At 42.9% G+C, this 26,994-nt stretch overlaps 1 protein-coding gene across 2 annotated transcripts in view; it reads right to left on the bottom strand.

Moving 5' to 3' along the window:
- The window catches only part of LOC139379479 (fibrillin-2-like), a 106,349-nt gene extending 81,084 nt beyond the window's left edge, over positions 1-25,265 (bottom strand). For both annotated transcript variants that reach the window (XM_071122331.1, XM_071122392.1), the window contains exons 1-6: positions 25,180-25,265; positions 23,135-23,475; positions 7,705-7,787; positions 7,283-7,384; positions 277-372; positions 50-145 (exon numbers count right to left, since the gene is read on the bottom strand). In XM_071122331.1, coding sequence (XP_070978432.1) covers positions 50-145; positions 277-372; positions 7,283-7,384; positions 7,705-7,787; positions 23,135-23,313 — 556 coding nt within the window. In that variant the 5' untranslated portion in view covers positions 23,314-23,475; positions 25,180-25,265. The remainder of the gene's footprint in view (positions 1-49; positions 146-276; positions 373-7,282; positions 7,385-7,704; positions 7,788-23,134; positions 23,476-25,179) is intronic.
- Positions 25,266-26,994: the final 1,729 nt, after the last annotated feature.

Raw genomic sequence — 26,994 nt, 5'->3', positions numbered from 1 at the left:
CAGACCCGTGTGATTACAGTAGGAGTGAAGTGGAAATACTGGCTCTTACCTCTCTCGCACTGCGGGCCAGTGAAGCCGTAGACACAGGCACATCTGTTGGGCCCAATACAGCGCCCTCCGTTCTGGCAACCATTCTCACACACAGCTGCAGAGAAGAGAGGGGAAGAGGTGTGTTAGGGTTCTGAAACTAACACACACGCGCACAAACACACACACACACTCATGCCACACATACACACACTAGCCGGGGGAGTGCTGAGTGAAGTAGATACTCACGCTGTCCACAGTGATTGCCGGTGTAACCCTTCTGACAGGAGCAGGAGTCTTCCTGGCAACTGCCTCCGTTCATACACCTGACGTTACAGCTCTGCACTGTGACACACACACACACACACACACACACACACACACACACACACACACACACACACACACACTGGGGTCAACAGATGCTGCCGGAACAATTTGCCTGTGCTAGCCGAGGACCTCGACTCAACCAGCTGGTGGTCACATACACAAGCAATAACCCCCAGGTGCTTGGTTTAACTTGGAACACCATTACAGTTCAGCTCCATATTTGTGTAACAATGTTGTACAGCTAGGTCTAGTATCAAACGTGTGCCAAGACTAACAGTTCGTCCAATGGAATTGACACTTGGGTACTGACTGTCTTTTACATACTGGTATTTGGGCTCTAAAAGCATTTCAGTTCAACTCAACTATATCAACACTCACTTTGTACTATAACATTTGTAGAGCACTCTTACTGCAATTCTGGGCTGTACTTGTGTAGACTTAATTGTATTAGTATATTGTAGAGCACTTTACTGCCAAACAAGGCCCAGGCAGGCCCCACTCCAGCTACAGTATAATCAAACAGATTGTGGAGGCTATAAGTTGAGCCAGCTGTTTCCTATAGATGGGAATGTGCTGAGAGCTGAAAACCTCAATTCTGGAGGAGCAGCATACTCAGAACTGAAAGCAGCGAGTTTTCGACAGACTGAAAGACAAGAAAAGCCTGCCCGAGACAGATGGACAGGCAGGCAGGCAGACAGATACACAGACAGGCTTGACAGACAGACAAGAAGGCAGGCAGGCTGACAGACAGAATGACAGACTGACAGACAGTATGTTCGGGGGATGTGGGGAGATGTAAAACAGGACCCCCACTGCTCTGCTCTAACCAACCAGATCTGGCAGAGAGCAGCCATCCCAGAGCAGAGTGAGAAGTGTCAGCAGGCTTCAGTTAGGATGAAGCCTAGCCAAACTTGGCTAGCTGAACCGAACAAATGTGCTCGCATACTCCCTTAAAAGACCTTCACTTGAAAAACGGGAGAAAAGCCTGTCCATTTTGAGATGCCATAGTCAGTATACACTAACTCAAAATAGTCTGAATTAACCTAAGATAACTCAAGAAATTTGTAATTTCTGACGTTTTTGCAGAGGAGATCTTAGTAACGTAATTTTATATCTAACTAAGATGTGTGACACAATATTTCTCAATTAAAAAATGAAAACGAGTCGTCTCTCGTTGAATGACAATAAAGACTTTATTGAAGAATCCCTACTGTTGACCAATCACCAACGAAGGGGCGTAGACTTCGGCTCCGAACTTCAGCTTGCCTACAGAAGAAATGGTGTGCCTGAGCAGCAGAAAAAACTCTCACTGAAGTCCAAAATGAACAAAAACGTCACAAAACGTCATCCAACCATGCTATTTTGTTAGTTTCTTCGCATTGTTCGTAACTTGTTTTATACATAATGTTGGTGCTACCGTCTCTTATGACCGAAAAGAGCCTCTGGACATCAGAACTGCGATTTCTCACCTCAAACTGTACGAAGAGTTGGTCTTCAATGAGTCGGACAGGAGGGACAGACAGAATGACAGACTGACAGACAGTATGTTCGGGGGATGTGGGGAGATGTAAAACAGGACCCCCTCTGTTTTATCTACAATGATTTACCTGATTTGATCTTCAGAAGATGTTATGAATTAAAATGCAATGTTTTCATGTTTTTGTAATTGCAATGTTTAAATCTTATACATTTCCATGAATTCAGCCACCCGACCAGGCCCAGATCCCCGTTATTCGATGGAGAAGGAAACTGAGATTTTGCGGAAAGAGATCAGGGTGCCTTGTGAGGGTCAGGAGATGAGTGGCTAATCTGCCCTTGCCTTCTGTCCTGCTAGCTCCTAGTGGCCAGGGACTTGAATCCAGGGAAACTTAAATCAGTTTTACCTCATTTCTATCAGCATGTTAAATGTGCAACCAGAGGGGGGAAAAAATCTAGACCACCTTTACTCCACACACAGAGACGTGTACAAAGCTCTCCCTTACCCTCCATGTGGCCCTCCATTTAGCACAGACTGGAATATGTTTCGGGATTCTTCTGATGGCATTGAGGAGTGTACCACCTCAGTCACTGGCTTTATCAATAAGTGCATCGAGGACGTCGTCCCCACAGTGACTGTACGTACATACCCCAACCAGAAGCCATGGATTACAGGCAACATTCGCACTGAGCTAAAGGGTAGAGCTGTCACTTTCAAGGAGCGGAACTCTAACCCGGAAGCTTATAAGAAATCCAGCTATGCCCTCACACAAACCATCAAACAGGCAAAACGTCAATACAGGACTAAGATCGAATTGTACTACACCGGCTTCGAGCCTGCAAACGATTACAGACTATAAAGGGAAGCACAGCCGTGAGCTGCCCAGTGACACAAGCCTACCAGAGAAGCTAAATTACTTCCATGCTTGCTTCGAGGCAAGTAACACCGAAACATACATGAGCGCATCAGTTGTTCTGGACGACTGTGGGATCACGCTCTCCATAGCCGATGTGAGTAAGACCTTTAAACAGGTCAACATTCACAAGGCTGCAGGGCCAGGCGGATTACCAGGACGTGCACTCCGAGCATGCGCTGACCAACTGGGAAGTGTCTTCATCTGACATTTTCAATCTCTCCCTGTCTGAGTCTGTAATACCAACATGTTTCAAGCAGACCACCATAGTCCCTGTGCCCAAGAACACTAAGGTAACCTGCCTAAATGACTACCGACCCGTAGCACTCACATCTGTAGCCATGAAGTGCTTTGAAAGGCTGGTCATGGTTCACGTCAACACCATTATCCCAGAAACCCTAGACCCACTCCAATTTGCATACCGCACCAATAGATCCACAGATGATGCCATCTCTATTTTACTCCACACTGCCCTTTCACACCTGCACAAAATTAACACCTATGTGAGAATGCTATTCATTGACTACAGCTCAGCGTTCAACACCATAGTACCCTCAAAGCTCATTACTAAGCTAAGAATCCTGGGACTAAACACCTCCCTCTGCAACTGGATCCTGGAATTCCTGACGGGCCGCACCCAGGTTTTAAGGGTAGGTAACAACACACCCGCCATGCTGATCCTCAACACGGGGGCCCCTCAGGGGTGTGTGCTCAGTCCCCTCCTCTACTCCCTGTTCACTGATGACAGGCATGACTCCAACACCATCATTACGTTTGCTCATGACACAACAGTGGTAGGCCTGATCACAGACAATGATGAGACAGCCTATAGGGAGGAGGTGAGACCAGGCCGTGTAGTGCAAGGACAACAACCTCTCCCTCAACGTGATCAAGACAAAGGAGATGATTGTGGACAACAGGAAAAGGAGGACCGAGCACGCCCCCATTCTCATCAACAGGGCTGTAGTGGAGCAGGTTGAGAGCTTCTAGTTCCTTGGCGTCCAAATCACCAACAAACTAACATGGTCTATGCACACCAAGACAGTCGTGAAGAGGGCACGACAAAACCTATTCCCCCTCAGGAGACTGAAAAGATTTGGCATGGGTCCTCAGATCCTCAAAATGTTTTTGTAGCAGCACCATAGTGAGAATCCTGACGGGTAGTCATAGACTGTTCTCTGCTAGACTGTTATAGACTGTCCCCCCCCTAATTACTGTAATTGATCCCCATTTCTCTTTCTGTCTTTACAGGATGTGATACCTGAGGTGGTGAGGGGATACAGCATGACTGAATTTCCTGGAAACCTTCTTCACCTACAGTTTCTCTAGAACTTCCAGTTACTGCAAATGACCCAGTAGTAGCGTTCTGACTGGCTGTACACAGCTGGTCCAGCTAACGACCATTCTGACCCCAGGCCTGGCTAGCATCTCGTGCAGACACTTGGTGATGGATTAATGTGAATGCCTTTGGACTATAGGTTTATGGGTTTGTGTACAGGTCTATTCTCACTGGACTCAACCTCAGCTCAACCCAGAGCTCCAGAACAGTGGGCCATATTGTTGAACTCCCACAGCATTCAGCCTAATCTCTTCTCAGGCCAACAGGGAAATGAAACATGAAATATGTCAATTCCAGCATGACGTAATCATGCAATGGTTTCATCAAAGCAGAGTACATTTTTCAAATGTCTCTCATCTGTTCCAAAAAAGTGATTCTAGGTCACAAATGGGGGGGATAGGAAGAACATCAGACATGGTTGTAAACTCTAAGTTTACAGAACCTTTGTGTTACAAACCATTCAGGGGCTGGAGGGGTTCATGTGTTTTCTCTTTAACGGGGGGTTGGTGGAAGTGGAGGGGGTGGAAAGGCGGCGAGATGGCCCGTTCCTGTGACCTGTGCCTAAAGCGCCACACATGCTGAACAACAGGTAGGAGGTTGGGGTCCCACAGACCCGGGGAACCACAATGTACCTCTGTGTGGCTGCCCTGTGGGTCGGCCTGCATCCTCCACATCTGTGTGATTTTTACGGGGGGTTGAGAGAGCACAGGAAACTAGTGGTCGTGGGTCTGAACACTGAAGCACTTTATGACTGTGTTCTGTTCTGTATAGGCTTATACACAGCTCCTGGGAATAGTGACATGTCAACGTCAAGTTCACTATGGACATGTCAAATACAAGTGCTCATGCTGAAATGTTGACAAACTGTGTCTGAAACGATTCACAGCATCAAGTTTTTCATTGCCATGCAAATCAATTTGCCTTAAGTAACAGTGTAGTCTGGTGAGTTTGTCTGAATCACATTTCCATCTTTCACTTATGGACTTCAGTAAACACAACTTCATCTGATTAGTAAAGTTAATCAAATAGGGCTGGAGAATCTCCATTCAAATTTGTTTTGGGACCAGTTTCATCTGTGGCCCATAGTGTTGAAATGAACTTTGGAAGTGATTAGGGTTTCCAAGGTCTTCAGAACGCTTTCATCTGGGGCTCTTCTGTCTGTGTAATAGATCTATATAATACCACTTCCCCAGAGTTGAGCTGTGCTGAGGCCGTTTGGACCCTGTTAGTTGACAGCTGTTTCTGAGGGACTGTGAGGTAACGGGAATTATAGTTCTGGGAAGAAGTCTGACATGACTGGACTGATCCAGGACACAACTGCTCCACTGGAGACTAGATTATTATGGCCAACGGATATTTATATTGTCTACATTCATTTATTTGTCAGGCACCATGTTGTAACAGGTCTCCCTTAAATATGAGATGGACAATCTCAATGGGATGAACTTTATCAATAAAGAATTAATAAATCGAAGTTTATTTGCCTCTGTGACGTCTGCAAATGAACCCACAGCTATATGACTATAGCACGTGTATGGGTTAAGATAGATATAAACAGCTTGATCAAAAACATGTTGCTCATTTCTTCTGAGTAGTTACAACCTCTACATTCCAGATGTGGCCTCTGAGCCATAAAAGTACTATCAATAACCTGACCAATGACTACGGTGTCAGAGACTGGATGTAATTAAAGGGAAGGGAAATGCACAGTATTTACCAAAAACTCTATATAGCTTCTGTTAGTCTGAATTACCCAAAGCAGTATTGCAACATAGGAAGGCCTGAAATTTCTGTAAGGTGTCAAAGTGCTTTGCTTTCCTACTAAAAACAAGCACCGAGACACATAGTGGAAACTGAACACCCCATTGAAATAGAGCCACAGGTCAACCTACATTATCAAAGCATATGGAGGATTGATTTAGACAGAGCAGGTTTTTATGAAGTATCAAATATAGCTTTATTGGACAGAAAGTCCCCAGCGCTATACTGCTGACCTGTACGAAACCTGTATGAAACAGAGGCCACGCTTTGACAGAGCCATTTCCCAGCACTGGCCGATTGGTGTATTTATGCCATTAGCAGTCATAAACATGCATGACCCTTGACCCCATAAAATCTCCCAGAAGGCCAGAGAGAGAGAACAGTCTTTATTGATAGACACAACTCACAGTGTTGAATTACAATATTTCTGGACCCTTTGCCAAAAATCAGACAAAACAATCTCTAGACCTACTATTCTTGTCCTAGTTTATCTGGACAATCCCAATACTGTAAGGCCGGTCTGTAAAAAGCCCATAAACCCCCTGTATGAGAGCAGTGAGTGTGCAGTGAGTGTGACAATCAGTTCTCTACCACACTATGGGAAGCTCCTGCATCTAGGGCCTCTCTCTCTCTCTCTTATTGGAAATTACTTCATACTGTTTCATACCATTTCCCATCACTTGGCTCGGCTCTGCTGGAGGCCTATCTTGTCTATGGGGGGATGTTAGCCGTTCATACTCTGGTTTTGGGAACTGTTTTCCCAGCACATAAAGCTGGTGTTGGGCCTCTCTGGGGCATCTGACCAATGTGGACTGTGGAGTCGATCCCTGTTTTACACCTCAGGGTCAGACGGGGAGGCTCGCGTTCAGGGCTCAGTGTGCGTGTACTGAAGGCCTGAAGGGGCTAGGCGTGACTGACGAGACTGCCCGGGCCCAGCCGAGCTTGCAACACACTCAGTAAGTGTTGTAGAAGTACTTCTCTAAAGGCTAGGAGCCCCAGCCATGTGTATTAATCCTCCCAAACCCTGTGACCCGGAGACTGCCGTCTGAAGCGGCTGAAAGTTTCAGGCTTAGAAACGGGCCATGTTTGAGAGCATCAAAACCATGGTGCATCATGGGTAAATTGTGACTGATCTACAAATAATATTGAGTAGTTATTTATGATGCAAGGTGATTTGTAGATCAGTCAGTCTCAACTCGCCTTTAAAGTCGGCTGCAATGTCAAACGCGCCCATGAATGCACAGAGTGACCTAGGCAAACTCAATTTGAGATTTATTAGAATGGTGATATTGTCATGGAACAGTGGTGCCAACTTGGATTGCTGTACTTTCCAGTTTCTATAGCTGTAGTGGTGCATTGTGTGTGTTAGGTTGTCTTGAGTGGTGTTGGGGTGTATTGGGTGGTTTCTGGTGAATTGCTAGATGTTGTGACTCACCTCCGGCACCGGCCCCACAGCTGGGGGAGAGCTGGCCGCTGCCGCAAGTGCACATGTTGGGTCTGGAGCAGAAGCCATCACCACACGAGTTACGGCAGATTGCTGGGAGGAGAGAGAGTAACAATGTCATATAGATGTCACAGCAACCTCTACACAGCCAGCCGGAAGAGGATGGCTCCCTTCTTGGCCAACTCTTTCAAATCAAATCAAATCAAATGTTAATGGTCACATATTTAGCAGATGTTATTGCAGGTGTAGCGAAATGCTCAGCAGGGTTTTGGCACTTCATTTGTGGGAAACCGCTACACAAATACAATAAGCTTCCATTTGATTTATTGGACTAGCAAAGGCAACCCACAATGACTCAAGTTATTTCATCATCAACAAATTGATATAATGTAATATAACTTATTAGTACTTACGGACAATACACTGGTTCCCTGCAGGGAGCGTCTTCCAGCCAGGGCAACAGTAGGAGTGGAAGCGAGAGCCACACACATTGGGCCTTCAAAAGGGTAAGACAGGGAAAACAAACTCAGTACTCAAGCCCCGATATAATTTAGGCAAAGTCCTCAACAAATACACGTTGTCATGATTATTTTCAAAGTGCTCAGAGACCCGCTTTCACTCTAAACGGACCCAACGTTGATATGAAGCCTCTCCGAACGGTAGATTTTTTAAATGAGGCTTACACAAAAATACCAGTTTGTTTTCAGTCATACTCAATGTAAACTTCCCAAGAAACATGAGATATTTATAAACACCTTTCTCTAAGCCTCCCTGGTCTCTGGTCTTCTGGCACCCTGCCCGGTACCCCTCCTGGAGTCCAGGTTCTGCCTGCTGATTGGTACCGGGAGTTTTTTATTTTTTATTATTAGACGGAAGGCTGCCCTGACACCTGACACATGTAAGAGTCATCACACAGCTCGGAGTGTAGCTGACTGGTCTGCCAGGTTATCCACAACATCCCCCTGAGGAAACGGCCCAACCACATCTACAGGTCTGTCTCTGGTTTACACATAATGAACCTGGCCTCAAGTACACTAACGGCCATACTGAATTCTCCCAAACTCTTAGTGTCTTCAGAGCCTCTAATGCAGGGGTACTCAACTACTATTTGGTGTGGATGGATATGGTCCTTTATTGGTGCTGTGGTACAGCGTAGTAACAAACATAGTTGTCTATGACTTAGGAAACATGTTGTTATATAAAATGTACATTACATGAGACAAAAAATTGAATTAATTACAACTTCTTTCGAATGTAAATATGTGCAACATTGCATCAACATACAGTGCCTTGCGAATGTATTCGGCCCCCTTGAACTTTGCGACCTTTTGCCACATTTCAGGCTTCAAACATAAAGATATAAAACTGTATTTTTTGTGAAGAATCAACAACAAGTGGGACACAATCATGAAGTGGAACGACATTTATTGGATATTTCAAACTTTTTTAACAAATCAAAAACTGAAAAATTGGGCGTGCAAAATTATTCAGCCCCTTTACTTTCAGTGCAGCAAACTCTCTCCAGAAATTCAGTGAGGATCTCTGAATGATCCAATGTTGACCTAAATGACTAATGATGATAAATACAATCCACCTGTATGTAATCAAGTCTCCGTATAAATGCACCTGCACTGTGATAGTCTCAGAGGTCCGTTAAAAGCGCAGAGAGCATCATGAAGAACAAGGAACACACCAGGCAGGTCCGAGATACTGTTGTGAAGAAGTTTAAAGCCGGATTTGGATACAACATTTTTTCCCAAGCTTTAAACATCCCAAGGAGCACTGTGCAAGCGATAATATTGAAATGGAAGGAGTATCAGACCACTGCAAATCTACCAAGACCTGGCCGTCCCTCTAAACTTTCAGCTCATACAGGGAGAAGACTGATCAGAGATGCAGCCAAGAGGCCCATGATCACTCTGGATGAACTGCAGAGATCTACAGCTGAGGTGGGAGACTCTGTCCATAGGACAACAATCAGTCGTATATTGCACAAATCTGGCCTTTATGGAAAAGTGGCAAGAAGAAAGCCATTTCTTAAAGATATCCATAAAAAGTGTAGTTTAAAGTTTGACACAAGCCACCTGGGAGACACACCAAACATGTGGAAGAAGGTGCTCTGGTCAGATGAAACCAAAATTGAACTTTTTGGCAACAATGCAAAACATTATGTTTGGCGTAAAAGCAACACAGCTCATCACCCTGAACACACCATCCCCATTGTCAAACATGGTGGTGGCAGCATCATGGTTTGAGCCTGCTTTTCTTCAGCAGGGACAGGGAAGATGGTTAAAATTGATGGGAAGATGGATGGAGCCAAATACAGGACCATTCTGGAAGAAAACCTGATGGAGTCTGCAAAAGACCTGAGACTGGGACGGAGATTTGTCTTCCAACAAGACAATGATCCAAAACATAAAGCAAAATCTACAATGGAATGGTTCAAAAATAAACATATCCAGGTGTTAGAATGGCCAAGTCAAAGTCCAGACCTGAATCCAATCGAGAATCTGTGGAAAGAACTGAAAACTGCTGTTCACAAATGCTCTCCATCCAACCTCACTGAGCTCGAGCTGTTTTGCAAGGAGGAATGGGAAAAAATGTCAGTCTCTCGATGTGCAAAACTGATAGAGACATACCCCAAGCGACTTACAGCTGTAATCGCAGCAAAAGGTGGAGCTACAAAGTATTAACTTAAGGGGGCTGAATAATTTTGCACGCCCAATTTTTCAGTTTTTGATTTGTTAAAAAAGTTTGAAATATCCAATAAATGTCGTTCCACTTCATGATTGTGTCCCACTTGTTGTTGATTCTTCACAAAAAAATACAGTTTTATATCTTTATGTTTGAAGCCTGAAATGTGGCAAAAGGTTGCAAAGTTCAAGGGGGCCGAATACTTTCGCAAGGCACTGTAGCTGAGGAACAAAAGTGGTTTTATACTTGTCTATGCAAAACAGTGCACTGTGAACCATTGTACATGGGCCTTGAATTATTATTATTTATATTTTTTATAAAATAAAGTGCATGTTTTGTGGAACAAAAATAATCATCTGAATGCACAGAACGTCACTGTGGGCCATGCAATATTCATGTTGAGCATCTGTGGGCCATGCAATATTCATGTTGAGTCAATGTGGGCCATGCAATATTCATGTTGAAACACTGTGGGCCATGCAATATTCATGTTGAGTCATTTTGGGACTTGCAATATTCATGTTGAGTCACTGTGGGCCATACAATATTAATGTTGAGTCACTATGGGCCATGCAAAATTCATGTTGAGTCACTCTGGGACTTGCGATATTCATGTTGAGTCACTGTGGGCCATGTAATATTCATGTTGAGTCATTTTGGGACTTGCAATATTCATGTTGAGTCACTGTGGGCCATGCAATATTCATGTTGAAACATTGTGGGCCATGCAATATTCATGTTGTCATTTTGAGACTTGCAATATTCATGTTGAGTCACTGTGGGCCATACAATATTCATGTTGAGTCACTGTGGGCCATGCAATATTCATGTTGAGTCACTCTGGGACTTGCAATATTCATGTGGAGTCACAGTGGGCCATGTAATATTCATGTTGAGTCATTTTGGGACTTGCAATATTCATGTTGAGTCACTGTGGGCCATACAACATTCATGTTGAGTCACTGTGGGCCATGCAATATTCATGTTGAGTCACTGTGGGCCATGCAATATTCATGTTGAATCACTGTGGGCCATACAATATTCATGTTGAGTCACTCTGGGACTTGTAATATTCATGTTGAGTCACTATGGGCCATGCAATATTCATGTTGAGTCACTGTGGGCCATACAATATTCATGTTGCGTCACTGTGGGCCATGCAATATTCATGTTGAATCACTGTGGGCCATACAATATTCATGTTGAGTCACTGTGGGCCACGCAATATTCATGTAGAATCACTGTGGGCCATGCAATATTCATGTTGAATCACTGTGGGCCATACAATATTCATGTTGAGTCACTCTGGGACTTGTAATATTCATGTTGAGTCACTATGGGCCATGCAATATTCATGTTGAGTCACTGTGGGCCATGCACTATTCATGTTGAGTCACTGTGGGCCATGCAATATTCATGTTGGGTCACTGTGGGCCATGCAATATTCATGTTGAGTCACTGTGGGCCATGCAATATTCATGTTGAATCACTGTGGGCCATAAAATATTCATGTTGGGTCACTGTGGGCCATGCAATATTCATGTTGAGTCACTGTGGGCCATGCAATATTCATGTTGAGTCACTCTGGGACTTGTAATATTCATGTTGAGTCACTCTGGGACTTTCCGTGCATTAATGAGAGAAATTACACTTTCTGTCTCTTGCCAATGCTTTGAACTTTGACACAAATGGAGTGAGAGCCACTCTGAGACACTGGTGCAGGTGTTCATTGGTGGGCTTGGTGCAGTATTTGTTCTGAATAAAGTTAATTGTGGAGAAGGCTGACTCACAGTTGCATGTGGAGCCAAACATGGTCAGGATGTATAGTGCCAGTTTTTTGAGAACAGGGACATCAGCTGCAGGCACCATCTTTCCCCAGAAAGTGACAGGGTCACAATCACCAGCCTGCTCCTTCAAAGTCACATTTTCTTGCAGCTCAATCAACATGTGTAGTGATGCAACATCTACCCATCTGAAGAACTGTTTTGCTTCTTCTGACAACTTTGTCACATTTGTGACCAAGAAGGGGTTCTGGATGAGCAGTAGCAGTTCTCTTCCAACAGTGAAGTCATTAAAGAGAGCCTTGACGTTATCCATCAACTTCTGGATGAAATCAACATGGTTGGGAACATCTTTGTCTCCCTGCGTTTGCACCAGAAGATTGGGAAAGTGGACATGGTCTCCCTGGAGATCACTCTTGAAAAACTCACATTTCTTCTGGAAAGCACGGACTGCTGTTATCGTATCACACACTGTGTTGACCCATCCCTGCAGCTTCACATTAAGTTGATTACAGTGTGATGTAATGTCTGTCAATAATGCAACTGTTTCCATCTTCTCCTTTCGTTCCAGTTCTCTGCTGCCTGTGACTGGAACGAATTGCAAAAATCGCTGAAGTTGGAGACTTTTATCTCCCTCACCAACTTCAAACATCTGCTATCTGAGCAGTTAACCGATCGCTGCAGCTGTACATAGTCGATCGGTAAATAGCCCACCCAATTTACCTACCTCATCCCCATAATGTTTTTATTTATTTACTTTTCTGCTCTTTTGCACACCAATATCTCTCTCTACCTGTACATGACCATCTGATCATTTATCACTCCAGTGTTATTAACCTGCAAAATTGTAATTATTCGCCTACCTCCTCATGCCTTTTGCACACAATGTATATAGACCACCCTTTTTTTTCTACTGTGTTATTGACTTGTTAATTGTTTACTTACTCCATGTGTAACTTTGTGTTGTCTGTTCACACTGCTATGCTTTATCTTGGCGAGGTCGTAGTTGCAAATGAGAACTTGTTCTCAACTAGCCTACCTGGTTAAATAAAGGTGAAATAAAACAATAAAAAAATAAAAATAAAAAAAAATCTTCCAAAAACGCAATAAACTGAGTTGCCTTGTCACTCTTTTGCACCAATAAAAAACTTTGATTTACTCCAAAAGTGTTCCAAAACCCTGCCTTTGCAGAGCCATCTGACATTGTTGTGTAGTAGTAAGTCATCAAAACTGGCATTGGCCTCTGTCAGAATGCCTCATAGCAGACAATGTTGTAGGGATGATGCTGCTCTCAAAAAGTAGAAAAAAGTTTAATCATCGTTGTCATGACCTCAGAATACTATTTTCCAAGACTGGCACACAGGACAGGTTGATGGATGAAGCAGTGATATGATGTCAGGTCCTCTTTCAAACGTGCAACCAGTCCCCTCCCTCTTCCTATCATGGCTGGAGCTCTGTGGTGATGGAGACCTCTGACTTCAGATCTATCCCCCTCTTTGTCAGCATCCATTTGATGGCCTCATGGATATCCTCTCCCCATGTGTGTGCTTCTAGATTTGTTAAGCCCAACATCTCCTCACAGAATTAATTATTTATTTTGTTATCAAATCTGACAAACACCAGAAGCTGTGAATTATCAGTACTATCTGTTGATTCATCCACAGCTAATGAAATGCATGGCCTCATCAAGTTGTGAAGTTAAATCTTCAGCTAATATTTCAGTTCTCCTCATTGCTGTGGAATCTGACAGTGGGATCTGTATGATATTTTTGTTTACCTTCAAGAAAGGTGTCAGCAACGTCAGACATGCATTCTTTTACCAGCTCAGCGACTGAAAAGTTTAAAAAAAATGTTTTCCCTAAACCCAAGCTATCCTCCATTGCATGTTGTTGGGCTGTCAGGGAATTGACAAGGACTTTGGTGGACCTCTCAAGCGGGGATTTGAGTTGGTTAATCTTGTTTGTTCTCACCTCCATGTTCAGGGGATACTTCTGATCAAATTTACCATGCCTGGTGTCATAATGGCACTTTCCACGAGAGCTACGGACTCACTGCATATCAGACACATCGGTTTGTGCTAGTTGCGGGGAGAATGAATAAATACTGTTCCATCCACTTGTCTTTGAATATACGGTTTTCAGAGTCAACATTTCTTTTTTTTGAACAAGCCATATTAACAAAGATACTGCTAACTAAGCTCCTTCTATCTCTGATATTTACAGTTGAACCGTAGTCAAATCTTTCTGTTTCTTTCTGCCTCCTTGTCCCAAGGTTCCACTGAGGATATTTGGATTCATGTGATTGAGGAAGAAGCGACCTCTTGTATTTGCATATAACCACGCAATTGGATTAGACGGGGCACTAGTAGAGGTAAGCGTTGCTTCGAGAGAGAGCAGGAAAGAGAGGTTGCTGAGTTAAAGAGACCGCTGAGACCGGTTGATTTTTTAAAACTGTCTCAAAATAATGTATTGAATTTATAAAACAAAATGCGATGTTATCCAGTCCGGATTGACCCTTCTCTGGGTTCCAGATCAGTACACCTGTCCTCAGGTTGAGTTTGGCTACTCTAATGCATGAGTGTTAAATATACCAGGCCTGCGAGGGGGTCCAATCTAGCCGCAAGTGATTTGAAATATACCAACCAATACCAACTCAGTATACTTTATATCCAAAGTGTGTAGAAATGATAATGGACCTACATTCATACAGTTTCTTGACTGTGTCCAGCTCGCTTGCTAATAATCACAGAAAATACCATAGATAGAGGACTATCTGTAGTTTGGATCTTTAGATCGACCGAAAGCAGAGCAGAGAAGAGTACACCTCCAACAGCATTACCAGATGGCACAGAGACAGATAATGAGGGAAGGAGGGAGAAAGAGAGAGGGAGACCGAGAAAGGGAAGAGTGTGAGACAGAGACAGATATAAAGAGATAATTAGAGAGATAGAAGAGGGAAAGGAGAGAGACAGAAATGAAAGGTTAGTCGGAGAAAAGACAGAACGATGGGAAAGGGATCCGTAGGAGGTAAAGGAAAACAAGTTGATGTTAAGGAGAGGAGGAAGGACTCAGAGGAGGGAGTAGAAAACAGAGCAGCAGATAAGGAAACAGAAAAAAGGGAAGCAAGATTTTCTTGGGTCATACAGTACAACAATCTTGAAAAATGCTGTTTTGACATACACAAAAACAGAGCAAGAGTACAACATTCTAACAATGAATGGTTCATAAACTGTTTGCTTGCTACAGACATCCATCTCTCTACAGAGCAGTTAGCCATTTGGCTTGGGTTTGTTGTTACTGCTCTCTCCTTCAGGCTAAACCTGGTCTTTCAATATTCAGGCAAAGAGGATTTGCCTGAATATGGAAAATTAATGCTGTTTTCAGCGCTAAATTTAAAGCTGGAATCTGCATAAGGTGAAACACTGTCACCGGTGCATTAGTTTGTTGTTGTTATTTGAAACTCATTTAAATTAGATCAGAGAAGTGTGTTGTAACTATTGCCAAATAATTACATTAGCATATATTGCTAAGAATGTGACAGTAGTGTGATTCCCTTAGCAGGTCTAAAACCTAGGCCACCAACACCAATGACAAACACTCTAACCACTGTCCCAATACAGGATATCTCTAGGGCATGTGCTTATTTGGCCAGTACAGGTAAGCCCTGTCCAAAAGAAACCCTAACCCCTTCTCCCTAGGCACCGGTGTAGAACTAAAACAATTACATAGTTGTAAGCAATAGGGTGAATGCACTTTGAGGTAAATATCAGCTCTGTTAAAAGTACACTCAATAAAAACTTTATTTGAGCATAGTGACTCAGGCGTATCATTAAAACAGGTTAATATGCCCCACCAACATCAGACAACTTTACAGAAAGCCCTTCAATTGTTGAAATTAGTCATCAATGATGAGAGAACAGTCAAATGAACTGATAACTGACACAGACATGGTGGCGTAGAAGGACAATCTGAATGCTGTGAATCAAGAGGTTATAATATAATAATTACTGTATAAATGAACATGCATAATGTAATCATTTGTGTCACATATGTAAGTTGAAAGCACTTCTCCTAAACCACAGAAAACTGGACATGAATGTTCTTGTGATGTTCCCATGAAATGTGTCTAGAACAGTAATATCTTAACTTCTCAAACATGGTAACAACATTCTGCTTAAGTTCTATTTGACAATAAGGGAATGGTATCTTGGAAGCATTCTTTGCACATCCCGGGAACATTCCTATGAAACAGTTAGTTAATGACCTAATGAGACTCTTAAGGGAACATTCTCGGAAGTTTTGGGAACGTTTGTTGTTAGCTAGGTATGTATAGAACTGGAAGGGTTGCTGTTGATGAGGTTAAACAGGGGCTTTGTTTAAGCCTAGTAACATTTCCCCACTGAAAGGAAAATAAGTTTAACCTGGTGAAAGAACTAGAGCTGAAAGGATTTCAGAAGAAACACCTAATTGCTCCTTTCTCCAGGGCCCGGTTTCCCGATAGTGATGGAACTCAGTCTCTGCATTGTAAATCCAACTTCTGCAGTAGCTTTACAGCATTTACTGCGATACCGCCTCTGCAGAAGTCAGGGCATTTATACTTATTGCGCTTTTCTGAGCAGAGCTGTTGTGAAGGAAGTTATCAAGGAAGTGAGTTTGTGTTTATACTGGAACTTTCCTCCCCTACCAACCGTCAACCAATCATGTGAATGTGGAGCTATACATACGTCGCCCTCCGCAGTTGTTACAACATTTGGGAGGCGCAAGTCGATGCGGAGCTCAATTTGGCCTCTGCAGGCCTCCGCAATTGCGTCACACCCTCCATACGGAGCCTCCGAACCACATTTTCAGATCAAGCATAAATTGGCTTTTAGGCTTATGAGTGTTTCAACAGTGGATCTTTCCTAAAACAGCCAAAGATGTAACATGCGTTTCCCAAAACACCATGCAGAGAGAATGTTTTCTAAGGGCGTTGTTGAGGCATGTGTCCACACCGATAGGATCGAAAGGAAGGGAGCCCTGCTCTCTTATCACCTTTCTATATTCAAATCTTACCTTAACATTATATACTGACGATGGATCAGCTCCTGGAGAGATATTAATACCCACGGCTGCAAATATTGACACACCTTAAAATGTACTAAATCACCGGCTTGGCACATCATTGAGCACATGTTAGGCTACACATTACAGACAGTAGCCTACAAGTAGCAAAATATGACTAAATTGATTGAACATGAAATGTATTCCAATATGATTGAAAAAGGCCTATAGCCTACTGTTGATATTGAAATGCAGTCGTCTCAGTTTTCATTTGAAGAATCTTTATACATTGCTTGTTTGTATCAATTGCAAAGACATTGGTAACTTTGTATTTATAGTCAACTTTGTTCTGAAGTTATCGGAGGTCACAGAGAGACAGATGAACCATGTATTTCTATGTTTAGCGGAGATCTTCTGTGTATAAATTGACGCGGGATGGAAAAAATGAACCTAATGAAGCTGTTCTATGATTGGTCATGATGTAGGCGTTAGATTACAAACATTTTCAAGTGCAATGTTAATAACTATGGTTTTGGGAAACAACTCTGAGATTTAATGATGCTCCTACAAAGGTTCTAACTAGAGGTCGACCGATTATGATTTTTCAACGCAGATACCGATACCGATTATTGGAGGACCAAAAAATCTCTATACCGATTAATCGGTATATACACTGCTCAAAAAAATAAAGGGAACACTAAAATAACACATCCTAGATCTGAATGAATGAAATATTCTAATTAAATACTTATTTCTTTACATAGTTGAATGTGCTGACAACAAAATCATACAAAAATCAATGGAAATCCAATTTATCAACCCATGTAAGTCTGGATTTGGAGTCACACGCAAAATTAAATAAGAAAACCACACTACAGGCTGATCCAACTTTGATGTAATGTCCTTAAAACAAGTCAAAATGAGGCTCAGTAGTGTGTGTGGCTTCCACCTGCCTGTATGACCTCCCTTCAACGCCTGGGCATGCTCCTGATGAGGTGGCGGATGGTCTCCTGAGGGATCTCCTCCCAGACCTGGACTAAAGCATCCGCCAACTCCTGGACAGTCTGTGGTGCAACGTGGCGTTGGTGGATGGAGCGAGACATGATGTCCCAGATGTGCTCAATTGGATTCAAGTCTGGGGAACGGGCGGGCCAGTCCATAGCGTCAATGCCTTCCTCTTGCAGGAACTGCTAACACACTCCAGCCACATGAGGTCTAGCATTGTCTTGCATTATGAGGAACCCAGGGCCAACCGCACCAGCATATGGTCTCACAAGGGGTCTGAGGATCTCATCTCGGTACCTAATGGCAGTCAGGCTACCTCTGACGAGCACATGGAGGGCTGTGTGGCCCCCCAAAGAAATGCCACCCCACACCATGACTGACCCACCGCCAAACCGGTCATGCTGGAGGATGTTGCAGGCAGCAGAACGTTCTCCACGGCGTCTCCTGATTCTGTCACATGTGCTCAGTGTGAACCTGCTTTCATCTGTGAAGAGCATAGGGCGCCAGTGGCGAATTTGCCAATCTTGGTGTTCGTCCTGCACGGTGTTGGGCTGTAAGCACAACCCCCACCTGTGGACGTCGGACCCTCATACCACCCTCATTGGGCCTGTTTCTGACCGTTTGAGCAGACACATGCACATTTGTGGCCTGCTGGAGGTCATTTTGCAGGGCTCTGGCAGTGCTCCTCCTGCTCCTACTTGCACAAAGGCGGAGGTAGCAGTCCTGCTGCTGGGTTGTTGCCCTCCTACTGCCTCCTCCATGTCTCCTGATGTACTGGCCTGTCTCCTGGTAGCGCCTCCATGCTCTGGACACTACGCTGACAGACACGGCAAACCTTCTTGTCACAGCTCGCATTGATGTTCCATCCTGGATGAGCTGCACTACCTGAGCCACTTGTGTGAGTTGTAGACTCCGTCTCAAGCTACCACTAGAGTGAAAGCACCGCCAGCATTCAAAAGTGACCAAAACATCAGCCAGGAAGCATAGGAACTGAGAAGTGGTCTGTGGTCACCACCTGCAGAACAACTCCTTTATTGGGGGTGTCTTGCTAATTGCCTATAATTTCCACCTGTTGTCTATTCCATTTTCACAACAGCATGTGAAATGTATTGTCAATCAGTGTTGCTTCCAAAGTGGACAGTTTGATTTCACAGAAGTGTGATTGACTTGGAGTTACATTGTGTTGTTTAAGTGTTCCCTTTATTTTTTTGAGCAGTGTATATATTTGTAATGACAATTACAACAATACTAAATGAACAATGAACCCTTTTATTTTAACTTAATATAATACATCAATAAAATCAATTTAGTCTCAAATAAATAATAAAGCATGTTCAATTTGGTTTAAATAATGCAAAAACAAAGTGTTGGAGAAGAAAGTAAAAGTGCAATATGTGCCATGTAAAAAAGCTAACGTTTAAGTTCCTTGCTCAGAACACGAGAACATATGAAAGCTGGTGGTTCCTTTTAACATGAGTCTTCAATATTCCCAGGTAAGAAGTTTTAGGTTGTAATTATTATAGGACTATTTCTCTCTATAGCATTTGTATTTCATATACCTTTGACTATTGGATGTTCTAATAGGTACTTTAGTATTGCCAGACTAATCTCGGGAGTTGATAGGCTTGAAGTCATAAACAGCACAATGCTTGAAGCATTACGAAGAGCTGCTGGCAAACGCACGAAAGTGCTGTTTGAATGAATGCTTACGAGCCTGCTGCTGCCTACCACTGCTCAGTCAGACTGCTCTATCAAATCATAGACTTAATTATAATATAATAACACACCGAAATACTAGCCTTAGGTCATTAATATGATCAAATCCGGAAACTATCATTTTGAAAACAAAACGTTTATTCTTTCAGTGGAATACAGAACAGTTCCGTATTATATCTAACGGGTGGCATCCATAAGTCTAAATATTCCTGTTACATTACACAACCTTCAATGTTATGTCATATGTACGTAAAATTCTGGCAAATTAGTTCGCAACGAGCCAGGCGGCCCAAACTGTTGCATATACCCTGACTCTGCGTGCAACAAACGCAAGAGAAGTGACACAATTTCCCTAGTTTAATATTGCCTGCTAACATGAATTTCTTTTAACTAAATATGCAGGTTTAAAAAAAATATACTTCTGTGTATTGATTTTAAGAAAGGCATTGATGTTTATGGTTAGGTACATTCGTGCAACTATTGTGCTTTTTCACAAATGCGCTTTTGTTAAATCATCCCCCGCTTGGCGAAGTTGGCTGTCTTTGTTAGGAAGAAGCACAGGAAGAAGCACAAACTGCTGCATATACCCTGACTCTGTTGCACAGAGCGCAAGAGAAGTGACACAATTTCCCTAGTTAAGAGAAATTCATGTTAGCAGGCAACATTAACTAAATATGCAGGTTTAAAAATACATACTTGTGTATTGATTTTAAGAAAGGCGTTGATGTTTATGGTTAGGTACACATTGGTGCAACGACAGTGCTTTTTTCGCGAATGTGCTTGTTAAATCACCTGTTTGGTGAAGTAGGCTGTGATTCAATGATAAATTAACAGGCACCGCATCGATTATTTGCAATGCAGGACAAGCTAGATAAACTAGTAATATCATCAACCATGTGTAGTTAACTAGTGATTATGTTAAGATTGATTGTTTTTTATAAGATACGTTTAATGCTAGCTAGCACCTTACCTTGGCTCCTTGCTGCACTCGCATAACAGGTAGTCAGCTTGCCACGCAGTCTCCTCGTGGAGTGCAATGTAATCGGCCATGATTGGTGTCCAAAATGCCGATTACCAATTGTTATGAAAACTTGAAATGGGCCATTCCGTTTAATCGGTCAACTTCTAGTTCTAACGGCGAACTTAGTCTTAAGATGCTTTTGGGAAACAGGGCCCAGGTCACTGTCAACAACATATGTAGTCAGCTAGCATATCTTCTGGCTTGTTCTCAGTCCTTTGATCTTACAGACCAGTATATAGGCTAGAGGCCTACTGGGGGCCACATGCTCCTGGCTTGAAGGTGCAAACTCAACAGTTATGAGACAGAGTGTCGGAGGCTCTTCACATGGAGAATTCCAGAGGGCCAGAAGTTCAGAGCCAGACAGTTCAGAGGCAGAGCAGGGGCCACGGAGGTACTGCTGGGAAATAAAGTGGGTGGTTGGGGGGCTGTAAAGACAACAGTAAAGTCTGAAACCCTGGGCTGTGGAGTATTCAGCCAGCAGATAAACACTGTTCACACAACAAAGACCAGTGTAATGACCACAATTAAAATAATATCTCCCTCACAGAGGGAATCTGTGACTCTGATGCTGTACACAATGTTTAGTGAAAGACTTTCCAATTTCATGTCATGTCAATGTCATTGTGTTGTGAGGGGGGCTTTCAACTTGGATAATCTGTATATGTTGGGTGCTTATATAGTCATCCTATAAAGAATAGTGTTGTAGAACTTAAAAGATATGGAAAGAATCCACAGGCTCAGTTTCTGAATTGTTGCATTCGCTACATTATTATTTTATGCAACACGGTTCTGCTTCACTGAGCAGATCAAAGGATAAGATTGCTAGACCAGAACAGCCCACTACGTGTGTTCTGAGTCAACCATTGAGCGAATGTGACACAGGTCAAGCCTGAAGTGGCCTTGTGTTAAGCTGGCTCTCAGACGAAAAGGCTCCAATGAGACTCAATTTATGTCAGGCAGAGTTGTCCAATGGCTGCTGAATTAATCACACTGATTGACAAGAAAACAGCAACTCAGTTCTGTGTGCTTTACCCCCACTCAAATTTGAAAAGGGAAGATATTTTACATACACCGGATAGGTGCAGTGAAATGTATTGTTTTTTACAGGGTCAGCCATAATAGTACCTCAACCCTGGAGCAAATTAGGGTTAAGAGCCTTGCTCAAGGACCCATCTACAGATTTTTTTTACCTTGATGACTCAGGTATTCAAACCAGCAACCTTTCAGTTACTGGCCCAACGCTAACCACTCTGTCACCCCATGTCTGCACTGTAACTGAATACTATTTAATTCCAAGAAGGCCTAGCTTTCTCTCTCTCACTCCCTCTCTCTCTTTTTCTCTGCTGCCATGCGTTCTGTTGCTTTGTCACCTGCGGCAGTGAAACAAATGTCCCTTGTCATGCCCCCAGAGCGATCAGAATACCTAATTTCCTGCGTTGGGGCGCAGGGGAGCCATAAACTGGGACAGATGAGAGACCGATTGGAATAACTGATGCTGACATTCAAGACTAGTCCCAACAAAACATCCTTTGTTTTTCCGAAAGGGGGAAATATACAGTAAAAGCTTTGCCTTGCTCCATTGACACACATCCCACCCAGTCCCGGGGGTTACAGGGAGACAGTGGGGGTGATGATGAAGGAGGGAGGAGAGGAGGGGGGTTACGGGGAGACGGTGGGGGTGATGATGGAGGGAGGAGAGGAGGGGGGTTACGGGGAGACAGTGGGGGTGATGATGAAGGAGGGAGAAGAGGAGGGGGGTTACGGGGAGACGGTGGGGGTGATGATGAAGGAGGGTTCTGTGGTTTCTATGATCCACCCCACTGGAAAACTTGAACAGCCCCGCCTTCGCAAATTCCCAATTTACTGCCCTTTTACCCCTACTCTGAGTGATTACCTCCGCTCAAAACATTGTTGCCAATAAACTTTCCCCTGCAGTCTTCAGCTATGTGTTCTCTAGATAATACACTTAACAGAATGCCTGCTTGCTTAGATTTGGGTCATTGCATTCACTCAACAAACGTTCATTATTGGTCCTACCCCTTGACCTAGACTCTCCCATGAAAATGCCAATTTTCTGTAAATACTCAAGGACCTCTCAGTTTTGCAAGCAACCTTTTAGCTTCGAACATGTGCTGTCTTTGGGAGAACAATGATGTATTCAGCATTATTTGGTTGTACTAAGACTATGTTGGCTTTAGCCCAGGAAGCACAGCAGTGGAAGAGAAGGTTGCCAAGACAGCTCAAGTGGGAAAGCCATCCAAATTGTCCAACTGTCCACATTCTAAGCCTAATCTATTTTCTAATCATATAACCATGTTTCAGTGGATCATTATGGATAAACTCAAAGACAGACAACCCCCACAAGCGCACATCCTTTCTTCAAAATCAATCAAAATCAAGAAAAAAAAAGTATATATATTTTTATTTTACCTTTATTTAACTAGGCAAGTCAGTTAAGAACAAATTATTATTTGCAATGATGGCTTACCCTGGCCAAACCCTAACCCGGATGATGTTGGGCCAATTGTGCGCCGCCCTATGGTTGCTGTAATGGCTTTAATACTCAGCAAACAGCCAAACTCCTTACCCTCTGAGTGTCTCCTGTCCTCTCCTGCGAACCCTCTGCACCTCCCTCTCGTCCACCTTTCCTGTGAAGCGGCTGGCTTGGTACCCTCCGTCTCCCGCCTGGCCGTACGCAGTGTGGACCGAGGCCAAGCACACGGCCGCCCATCCCAACAGCACCCGGGCCAGCTTTCCTGCTCCCATTGGCTGCTTTGTGTGGCTCTGCGTAGCTCTGCTGCTGAAGACTACTGGATGATGTCACTTCCTCTTACTCTTTGTTGACGTCACCTGAGGTGAGCTACACACACACACACACACGTCTGTGTGGACCTGTCCCAGTCCCTGTGTGCACTTCAGGGTTGGGGGCTGGTGGGGGGCAGACAGGAACATACATCAGGGCTTTTGGCCTCCAGCAGACATGTGCAAGTTAACCATCTCAACACAAGAGTATTGGTCAAAAGTGATTGGTACTTAGGGTGGAATGTGTGCTGTTTCAAGTCTGCAGAAAAAGAAATGGGTTGCTGTGCCAAATGACAGTGACATTTATTTTTAAATGCTGATGTCATTGCTAAAAAATCAACCATTTTATTTAGAAACCCCCCTCCAAACTACCCCAACCCTCTTTCTCTCTCCATTCATTGGGAAAATCTTCAGTTATTCTTTCAGGGGGAGAACTAAACTCAGTGTTTAACATATACTTTCACCGGTATCTGGATTTCAAAATCTAATTCATTTCTAATTACTTACCTGCAAGTCCACTTTTACAGGTTGGTCCTGGCTGCATTAAAGCATATTACGTCTAATTGGACAGCCATTGGTTTTTATTATTTCTCATTAAAAGTCAGCTTTAAGACTAAATGATTGGCCCCCAGTGATATATAACCACCGTTTAACCCACATCAGGGGGTTACAGAGAAGGAAGGAAATATTGGCCATTTTCTCCTCAATAGTTGGTTATTATGCAAAACATGGGGAAGAAAAATAGCCTCCATCACTGACTTGAATAAAATGTAATGAAAGATGAGTGATAAATGACCGGTAACGATACTCCTCCGCATTCCCTCACTCCACCCCCGCTCTCTTTCTTTCGATCTGTCTTTCGCTCTCTCGACACAAACACTTTAAATTGCTTTACATATAATGTGTTGAAATGTCAAAGCAGGAAGTCATTACAAAAATGACCGTAGCCATGTGAATATGCAATATTATTCATAATTAGTTCTAATATTTGAAATCATACATATAACGTTTTTTCCTCTCTTTCACAAATTTGATAGGTTACGACACCCTCAGTGGTAAAACGTTTTTTGGTGGCTTCATTTACAGTAGGCAATGCGGGGGAGTTCATGTTCACCGGATCAATCCGCGAGACCGAACAAAGAAATGCCTGATCAATTACAGTACATACTGCAGTATATATAGCCTTTTTGTTGACTCAAATGTCAAATGACCAGTAAGTTATTTACACTGCAAAAAAGGCAGATTCAAAACTTAAATCAGCTAATCAACTGTTCTTGCCTTTGTCTTACCACTGAAAAACGTTTAATTAAAGGACAAGATAAAACTACATTGAACAGTGAAATGAATTAACTTCTAAATATCAGAGAGGCAAAACATTTGGGCACTATCATGCAGACATTTGTCAGCAACTTTTTTTATGGGACAAAAATTAAAACATGATATCGAAGTGGACCACAAAGGTATCGTCTCTTGAAGCAAAGTTGCAAAGTAACAAACTAACCACCTTGGTAATATAACCAACCACACAGCATACCAATTATATTCCCAAAGCATACAGGGAACCTCGGCTCGTAGGCAGGCTACTGAATACTTATCAGCCACGGGAAAAATGCCGGCAAAACAGATGTTGCAGCTTTGCCTAAAATAATCCTCACCGAAACAGTTTTGACAATTTCTTTCAACCATTCACAACTGAAAAGGCAGGTCAATGCGCATTACTTTTCTTATATAACACAAGCATAACATTCTCAACTCGGGTAAAAAAAAAAAGTCCTATGACAATAGTGAATAATTGATAACCAGTGTCATAAATCAATAATAGCACAATACCTTATAATTGTTGCAGTGCCTTGAAGTCGAGGAGCCGCGAGTCCGAATTTGAAATGCGATATGTGCCTCGGAATGGGATATTGAACTATAGCCTTTGAGAAAAAGAGAAAAGTTAGGGAATTGCACTGATTGGAAGAGGGGAGGTGCTTTTTTAAGACACACAGAGAGGGGGGTTACTAACGGACCACAGGACAAACCCACATTCCATAAGACTCTGTTATAAAGTGGGCAAGTATTTAGACAGACTTCTAACATGACCTATTTTCCAGCTACTTTCCTTTATAGCTGTGTAATGAAGACGAGTCTAATTAAGCAAATGATCAGTTAGACTAAAGCAATTAGTCAACTAATAATCCTCAATCGATGGAAATGTGTAACACAAACTAACCTTGCCAATAGGATAGAATTCCATCATTACCCCCACAAAAGGTTGTTATAGTTCTATGGTTTTTGACGAATTATCACATGGAAGTGATCTGTGGACCTTTGCAATCATATTGAATAAGATCTTTTGTTTTTAAATTTTGGTCAGTGGACACACCCTGTCATTTATCACAGGCAATTTAGTATGTTTACGTTAAAACCAAACTTAAAGGACACGTTATTGCTATATTGTCTGTATATTTTATGAAAGTTTTGCGCATGCTATTTAGATAGCTCTTGTATTTATTGCAGTAGCCCACAGGGCAGGGGCGCAACTTTCACTGGGGACATTCTGAAATTGCATTTTTGTCCCCCTCCAGTTTTATCATTGGAATGTGATACAAAACGAGGCAACGATGTGCTTTAGGACCATGCGGACGCCTCAGAGCGGTCGGGTAGGCATTATGTCCCCCCCACCTCTACAATCAAAGTTGGCTCCTGGCACATCGCATTGATTGACAAATCTTTATGCAATGTTGTTAATGTTGATAGAAAATAGATCAAATGAACTGGTGGCCTATTGAGCAGCTGAGCACATCCCAAGTGTTGGGATGCCCCGTTTGTCTAAGGAAACAAGTTTGGAAAACACAGCAAGCAGTGTTTGTCAGGACTGCCCTAAAATAGTCTCCTCGCCACTCACAATTCTGTAAGGAAGTTGTAAATACTGGTCTTTTTACAACAATGCACAACAATTCTGAAAACTCATATAATACTGTAATTAGGGAGTAACACGTCAATGGAGTTATGAGTTTTGAGAACAAAAGACAGTGATATAATTAGTGAAAAGGTCAAATGTCAGTACTCCTGATATACAAATAATTTACATTTCCTTTTGTTCTGTTGGGATCGTTGACATTTAGATTGTGGGTGTTTCCCTACAAACTAAATTAATGAACACTCCCAAGCCTTCATAGAGAAATCAGTGTTCAGGCCAGCTGGCATGGCCACGCTCTAAAGGTAATAAAACTAATTAGGAAAATTTGTATGAAATCATGTTTTAGCACTCTCTCACACTCACACACTTTCGCAGACACACGCACGTGAACACACACACACTTTCGCAGATGCACAAACTCTGACACACACACACATCTGCATGTTTAAGCCAATTATCATGGCACTCCATTCTCACATGGAATAGCACAGCCGAACAGGCTTAGCCTTGAACATGCAGCATTTGAATGACTGGGAGGATTTGTGATGTGCTTAGTTTGGAGTCCTATTGGGTCTTTGAGTGGCTATCTTACACAGTGTGTGATGGGAAGAAAGACGGAACACCCCCAATGACTGTCTTCCAGCCCTCTCCACCCTTATGGAAAAACCACATGAATTTCACATGATCACATGTGATCTTATGTAAAGTTAATGTGATAACATGTAACAACATCTAAA

The sequence above is a fragment of the Oncorhynchus clarkii genome, chromosome 1 (genome assembly GCF_045791955.1).
Source record: "Oncorhynchus clarkii lewisi isolate Uvic-CL-2024 chromosome 1, UVic_Ocla_1.0, whole genome shotgun sequence".
Classification (NCBI taxonomy): Eukaryota; Metazoa; Chordata; class Actinopteri; order Salmoniformes; family Salmonidae; genus Oncorhynchus; species Oncorhynchus clarkii.
Note: the sequence above shows the minus strand (reverse complement) of the source record. Positions and strands in the feature narration are given on the sequence as shown.